General features: G+C 39.9%; 1 protein-coding gene across 1 annotated transcript; it reads left to right on the top strand.

Annotated features, from left to right (window-relative positions):
- Nucleotides 1-494: 494 nt before the first annotated feature.
- On the top strand, nucleotides 495-7,840 carry LOC134415169 (stromelysin-1-like). The gene is made up of 10 exons (XM_063150470.1): nucleotides 495-623; nucleotides 1,364-1,605; nucleotides 1,695-1,843; nucleotides 2,164-2,289; nucleotides 2,802-2,963; nucleotides 3,097-3,253; nucleotides 4,042-4,175; nucleotides 4,656-4,815; nucleotides 6,016-6,116; nucleotides 7,159-7,840. Exons 1-10 carry the CDS (start codon nucleotides 516-518, stop codon nucleotides 7,257-7,259), a joined length of 1,440 nt encoding a protein of 479 aa, XP_063006540.1. The 5' UTR covers nucleotides 495-515; the 3' UTR covers nucleotides 7,260-7,840.
- The last annotated feature ends 284 nt before the right edge of the window (nucleotides 7,841-8,124 follow it).

Raw genomic sequence — 8,124 nt, 5'->3', positions numbered from 1 at the left:
GGAAAGATGGTGGCACTATAACAGCCTCCAAAAATAAAAAAAAAGTATAAAATCCCCTGAAATAAAACCTAGAAGACTGATTTTCTGTTTTAGTTTACAGTCATGTAACATTCTGTGATCATTTATCCCTTCAGGCACTTTAACAACCCTTCTGAAATCATTGTTATCTTTGAATAGGAAGCATTAAAGAGATATGTTCCAAGTTTTGGAGAGTAAGGCTACATTTTAACAATTAAAAGGTTAATAAATTAATTAGAAATAATTACAGGTCTATTATCTTCTCATTAATCATTATTTCCATGTTGCAAAACCCACACAAGGGTGGAACCGGATGAAAGACAGCACTGATCTGTTTTATGGTAAAACTCTTGTTTTGCATGTTCTGTTGCTAACTAGACATTGTGAGAATCAATGAGTCAGGAATTGGAAAGCTTTATAAAGCAAAAGAATACTATATAAAGGTGAAGCAGGTGTGTGGCAGACTACAAAAAAGACTTCTATAGAGGCTACTGGAAATGACAGTGGGAAATCTCCCATTTCTCCTGTTATTATGTGCAGCACTTTCTTCTGCTTTTCCTGCAAGTACAAGGCAGACAAAGGAAGAAGGCATGCAGCTCATCCAGGTGAGGAATGTAGAGCTCTGGGGAGATGTTTAGCTACTGTTGAGCAGCCACAGCAGTCTGTGCAACTAGTATAGTGCAGCCAAACAGCAAGCAGAATAAACAACTGATTGAATATTTATAAGAATAGGCATGTGATGAGAAAGGCTGCTTTAGCACCATCTTATTTTACTTTTCTTTAGAGACTGATTAAATTTGATGATGCATTCACTCTGTGTTAATTTTACAAATAATTAAACTTCTGCATCAGTCTAGGGTTGGTTTGTAGCTTGGGTGGAAATGTGGTTATTTATTTGACTTGTGATATTATGAAACATAACTCCTCATGAAGTAAGTATAGTATATTTTCCTGAACTATTACTGTCTAAAATATGGGGAAACAGGATACAACCACTGAAATTTTATGTTCAGTAATGTATTTCAAATTACTTCTTCTAAAGGGCTCTAGGTAATCTTGGGGGGCAGGGTAAGTGGAGGCTACATTATCAGAAAATAATCTATTAAACAAATGCTAATTTTAAATGCATTTTAATAACTGAAAAATATTTATGGTGATAATACAATGGGAAAAGCCAGCATTAAGAGAAAAATATTCATGCAGGCTTTAACTATTATCCATGCTGCCATAGAACAGAAAGAAAAGTAGCAAAGGCTACTGACTGGTGTTTGTTTTATATCTTATAAGCTTCAAAGAAAACATCATTGATTGTTCTAAGCTTTGGGTTTGGTTTTTTTTCCATTAGAAGTATCTGGAAAATTACTATGGCTTTAAGAAAGATGGAGAACCTTTTGTTTGGAAAAGCAATAATGCAATGACCCAAAAACTAAAAGAAATGCAGGAATTCTTTGGGCTGGAGGTGACAGGGAAACTGGATTCTGGCACTATGGACTTGATACAGAAACGCCGCTGTGGATTCCCTGACGTAGCTGGGTTCTCCACCTTTGCAGGAGAGCCAAAATGGACAAAACATGTCCTGACATACAGGTAATCACAATGGAATTCTTCATGTCAAGGCAGTGTGAAGTACAGGGTGAGTGGCAGCAGCACAACTTGTTCTCTCCTCTGTTTTAAAGGATAGTAAACTACACACCGGACCTGCGTCCAGCAGATGTCAACGCAGCGATCAGGAAAGCGTTTCGTGTCTGGAGCAGCGTGACCCCGCTGAGATTCATCCAGAAAGACAGCGGTGATGCAGACATAATGGTCTCCTTTGCAGCCAGAGGTAAACCTCTATGTAACCATTATGAGTTTTTGCCGAGTCACTGCCTATGTGGAGCAGTTGACTTGCAATGATTTCTCCCGTACACAGCGCGTGAGGAGATCAATGTCCAGTTGAACAAGCAGACAGGAAAATACAGTTCTTGCTCAAGGTGCTATGGTTACAGGTCTTGACAGACTTTGGGGGAGGGCATAGAGTCAGATGAAGAGAAAGGGGAACAAAATGTAGGGACCTGCCAGTAGTTCAGTGGATCTATACCTGCTCTGTGCTGCTCAGTGTGTGCATGAATCCCCAGTCATCTGTGTTTGGGATTTGCTCCTCAGATCACAATGACTTCATCCCCTTTGATGGCCCAGGAGGCTCCCTGGCCCATGCCTATGCACCTGGCAAGGACTTTGGTGGAGATGCTCACTTCGATGAGGATGAAACGTGGACCAAAAGCACACAGGGTAGGTAATTAAGTTCTCCAAGACCTTCCTGAAGCAAGTTGCACATGGAATCAAGGCTGCAGTGTCTGTCTCCTCTCTTCCTTAAGTGTTTAAATTGCCACTGATTTGAAGGAGCGTATGGTTTGCATAGTTCTAAAAAGCCTCTGAGTCTCTGCTTTAAGTTAAGGCCCCAGTTCAGCTTCTGCCATGCACAGGGGGAGCTTTATTTGTAAGGTGGCCCCACTTCTTCCCATTCCTCAAACCTCTTCCCGCAGTTACCTCCCTTGCACTGGCCCAGGGTCCTTCTTCTACACTGAATTCTGCAGGATCTACAGGCTATTTCCTTGTACTCCCCTATAATGATTCCCTTATTTTTACCTCTGACCATAATTTCATCTCCAACCAAATTTCCCACAAGAATTTCATTTGATTGGACAAGCAGTTCTGAAAGCTTCTGACCTACCTTATGCTCTTCATGTTATTCAGGACAAAGACACAGCTCTCCTCTCATGTGTTTTGTTTGATGTTTTCAGGCACAAACCTGTTTTATGTTGCTGCCCATGAGTTTGGCCATTCACTGGGACTTTCCCATTCCAAAGACCCCAATGCTCTGATGTATCCAGTTTACAGAAAATTTGACCCTTCAGTACTCCTTCTTCATCAGGATGATATTACTGGCATACAGTACCTCTATGGTAATTCAGAATTTTTCATCAACTACTGCTTGTAATTTCAAAGACTTCAGATACTTTTCAGTGACAGTTTTGTGTAGTGGATATACCTCAATGAGTTCACACTATAATTTATTCCATAAACTGCTTCTTTTAGGACCATCTTCCAATACAAACAATGATCAAACAGAATCTACTGAGATAAAAGACCCAACTGAGTCAAAAGATCCTGCACTGCCAAACAGCTGCAGCTCCAATTTGACATTTGATGCTGTCACCACTTTCCGTGGAGAAATAATGTTCTTTAAAGACAAGTAAGTCAACTTCTGAAAGTAAAATACCTGAGTGTCACTTTTTAAATTATGCCCCACAGCACAGAAAAGTAACTTTAATTAGCATATCAACCATTTTAGACAGGAAGACAAGGAATCAGGAAAAGAGATGGAAAACAAAAAACAAAGAGGGTAGCAGAGAAATGAAGAGAGATAAGTATAAGGAGGAGGAGGATGACCTTTGGAACAGAGGGTGCTTTGAACAGGGTGGGGGGAAACCTCCTCTGCAAACACGTGCTGTTTTCACTTCAGGCTGTAAGCAAGTCCCAAGTGTTCAGCATCTGGAGAGTTCAGCTTTGGAAAAACACATCACCAGCTCTGAGACACCTCACAGCCTCTTTGCTCTCCTTGCTTTGAGGGAGCTGAGGGCTCACCAGCCCTGACAAAATACCTGCTTGAAGACCCTCTGTAGTGAGGATTTAGTATACTAATAAAAGGAAAGGAAAACTGGGCTTTTGTTACCAAAGTCTTACTGGGCATCATCCTTGTGAAACAGGTCTCTCTAAGCTCCACTTCTGCATAAAGGGAAATAAATGTTTTGACAAAACAGTTCATCTGACCTATTTTAGATGTCTGCATCAAGAAGAGAGCGATCCTTCTATGGAAATAACTGTCTTTACATTAAGTTACAGGGACTGTAGTGTGACTAACTCGGATACACAGCTGGGTTTAATCAGATAAATACTGCCCTGGTTGCCATGATGTGGTTTCATGCATCAGTGAGTGTGAACATCCAATTTTATTTAAAACCTGCTCTATACTTACACAAGGCATATTTGGCGCAAACATCCAGCAGTCAGAACAGCTGATTTTGAGTTGATATCTTCACTCTGGCCACGGCTGCCACCTGGTGTTGATGCTGCATATGAAATTCCTGAAAAAGATGAAATGGTCATTTTTAAAGGTAAAATGTTGTCTTTTTATTTTCCCATGTTGTCTTCCCAAGTAGCTTAGAGAGTTTGCATTTGGCTTCAAAACCACTTAAATTCTTTCCGCAGGATTTTCCAATCTTGAATTTAGTCCAATAAATTGGTTTCAATCACAGAAATAAGAAAGTTTTTGTCCAAGTTAATGAACATCTGTCTTATTTTTTATTATCTACATTGAAAATTTCCCCTGCCAAAATAATTTTCATTACTTTTCTTCTGGGAAATTTTCTATTGAATTTAAGAATGATACTAGTATTAGTATGAAGAAAGAAACTGAAATTTCTTTCAGTTTTAAAAAAAAGTAATGTGGAGAACTGTTGTATTTTTTTTTTACTCTATTTTCAGTTGTTTTCAAGTTCAACAATTATTTTCAAGTAACTATCAGCTTTCATTAAAAAGATTGTGTCATTCTCAGAAGATTCTCACAACATGTTGTTATCAACTTTTGTTAATAGGGAAAGAATTCTGGGTTGTGAGAGGAGATACCATACTTCCTGGATACCCTCAAAAACTCTACACTCTGGGCTTTTCAAAGGATGTTTCCAAAATTGATGCTGCTTTTCATAATGGAATTGAGGGGAAAACATATTACTTCATAGCAGACAAATTTTGGAGGTAATATTTCCTGTGGTACTTTTCTAAATAGGAGCAAACATAATCACATGATCAATATCCTGTCATGATTTAGGACGCATTAGTCAGACACTTTTGGTGATCTCTTTCAGCGTCACAACTTGTGGAAAAATATTTGAAAGGAGGTGGAACAGTGTGTTTAGTTTTCCTTTTAGTTCATTTAGCAGTTTATTTGTTTGTTTGTTTGTTTTCATTTAGCTGTCTTGGTCATTATATAGCTCCACAAGTCATCTCATGAAATCAGGTAGAAGTTCACTATTCACATATCAAATATGTTTCTGTGGAGTAAGAAGAAGAATGTCACCCACTTTCCAGTTACTAACAGATAGTTTCATAGAGTTGCTGATGAATGCCATGTACTGCAAAGAGTTATGTGCTGTGCATGGTTATTATTTTTTTCTTTTCAATCCCATCCTGCTGCTCAACTTTGTCTTACAGGACATAGATTTCTAACAGCCAAAGGAGGTGCTCCTGTAATGGAAGCAGTAAATAACTCAAATTATTTTAGATGAACAACAAATCTTCTCTTACCTTCCACCACAATGTTGAAACAATTGTATATACAAAAATCACTCTAGAGAATTATTCAGCCACATGTCTGTACTTTAAGCAGAAGATCAGATGTCTACATTTTCGGTCAAACTCTCATAACTTTAAGAGTTTCATCGTTAAATCTCCTGTACAGGAAATTACAGAAGGGAAAAGTTTTCACAAGCCTTCTTATTCCAGCACTGATAGATAAACTTCACCAAAAATATAATAGCTTGCTGTAAGTAACTTAAGTAAATTGACTTAAAATACCTTATAATTTCAGAAAAAGCACAGATTTTTCCTGGTAAACTTTTCCTACAGAAATATAATGTGAAAAAAATCTTTTTGTAATCTATTATCTATTGCTCCTTTAGGCATGGGCTCTTAGAAAAATAAAAAACAGATTCATGGTGATGGTTCCAGTATTAGGTATTCTTAGGTGGAGTAAAGAGAATCAATACATCCGTTGCAAATAATAAAGTAATAATTAGTTTATGGCAATTGTGTCTCTTTCTACACTAGCAAATGACATTGAAAATCTTCAATGAACTTGGTTATCTGTTGATACATAGAAGATAATGAGCTGAGAGGAATTAATCATGAGTTGTTTGCAGGTTTTGCTGACTCCTGTTTGTTTATCATTTTTTTCAGTTATGATGAAAGAAGTCAGTCTATGGATAGGAAGCCATTACTGATAAGAGATGCCTTTCCAGGAATTAATGGGAAGATTGATGCTGGTTTTCGACATGAAAGTGAGTAACTATTCTTGCTAACATCTGTAAGAAATGCTCAACGTGATAGGGCTGAGAGTGCTTGGGCAGAGACAGGTACATCTACGTGCTGCTCAGAACCCACAGGATGACCAACAAGACCCTGAAGCAGTCACAAAACACTTCTATGTTTCACTTTACCCCCTTCAAAAATGGAGATGGTAGACCTTTGGTGGCAGCTGCACATCTGAAAGGGCCAGCTCTATGGGACAGATATACCTGTATTCATGCTGATGTGCACATCACACCATGAGATCAGCCCTCCACACAGTGACATCCCAACACCATAAGGTGTGCCTCTCACAGCCTGTCCCTCTGACATAAAACAGTCAGAGCCAGCTTCTCCTGCAGGAGGGTGAGCACTGCTCAGACATGGAAATGCTGGACTAGACTTGAGGATATATTCACACTGCCACATGTCACAGCTTCCCAGTTGCCTCCTTGCTCCTCATCTGCTGCTCATCCAAACTATGCAAGTTTATTGTTTCATAGCAAATCTTACTTCCTCACCCTCAGTGAGTCTCACACGTGGTGCTGAGACACCCAAGAGGGCAGTGTGGATGTGACTAGCCCAGGCTGGACCTCTCTTTCCCTGCATGGCACCCATCAAGCAAGCACCTGTTCACACCTTGCTGTGCTCTGTGCCACACTCTGGTCTGTGCAATGCCTACCCACGGGTGGCTAGAAATGCACCCTGCTGAGGGGCTCAGCACAGCTGGAGTGTAAGAGCAGATATTTCAAACTAAAGAAAGGCACAGGATACATCCTTTGCAGAGTGACCTTGTGGGGTTCATCAAGTACACAATGCAGCACATGCATGGCTGGTTTACTGTGGAGTGTGTCCCCATGCTGCTGGGTCATGTGTTGCAGAAGTTACACCTGGGAGGAGATGCTGTTGGCAGAATAATTGTATCCAAAGGTTGCTTTGAGCTCTTTGAGGATGTTGTTAAAGTGTACTAGCCTTTATATCTGCAATCTCATAATTCATTTGGGTTTGGGTTTTTATTGTTTCTTTTTTTTCTAGACTTCCTTTATTTCTTCAGTGGAAGAAAGCAATTTGAGTTTGACCTTAATAAGAAGAGAGTTACACGCCTCCTGAAGACAAACTTTTGGTTTCCATGCTAATAAAATGAAATATGTAATGGTGTTGGAAAGAATGTACCGTTCTTGTGCTAGAAAAGTTTTTTCTTTCATAAACATGTAGAATGTAAAAGTGCTTCAGCACCAGTCAGCAGATATCAGTTCCTGCATAACCTGTGTTTCTTTAAATAACAGAACAGTATTTAACATATTGATGTGTACATATGTATGTAGTTAACATCAGGCTGGCTAGCTTATCAAACAACAATGCAGTTTCTACTTTTGATACAAAATTGTGATTGATTTTATTATTTCTGCCATCTTCTTTTCACTCTTCTTGCCATACATCACCCTACACAGAGCCCTCCCATGGAGCCATGAATCCATGAGGAAGAGTATTTCTCTTCCTAAAGCTAGGATTGCTCTCAACCTGTTTTAGATATTTCAGAGCTAAGCAAGAAGACTTGGCTAGTGCTGGTAGTTACAGTGAGACATACATGGGTTCCCAAGGGCAATCCCTCCCAGCCAGAGGGGTGTTGGGAGGTGGAAGTTCTTTTTTACAGTGACTGGAGAGGCAGTTTATGTTGGACACCTGATTATAGAAGGCTTGATTAAAGTGTGACGAATTCTACCCTAAACTATTTATTGATACTTGTCATTTCCTGCGCAGTGTGCTCTCAGAGAGGATGGAGCAGATGGCCCTACTGCTGTCCCTCCCAACCTTATCCTTTCTGTCAGCAAAGGCTCATTTCCACAGACACAGGAGCAGAGGGGCACACTGGCATGTGGGGAAAACCCAGACACCACTGCCCTTCCTCTGCTCCTCTCCAATTTTCCCTGGGGAGTCCCCTTGGGCTGGGGGACACCCGTCATGTGTCAATGAGAAGGTTCCCATCACCTCACCTTAGGG

Source organism: Melospiza melodia, chromosome 2 (assembly GCF_035770615.1).
Source record: "Melospiza melodia melodia isolate bMelMel2 chromosome 2, bMelMel2.pri, whole genome shotgun sequence".
NCBI lineage: Eukaryota > Metazoa > Chordata > Aves > Passeriformes > Passerellidae > Melospiza > Melospiza melodia.
The sequence above is the reverse complement of the archived record's forward strand: the minus strand, read 5'-3'. Positions and strand labels throughout refer to the sequence as shown.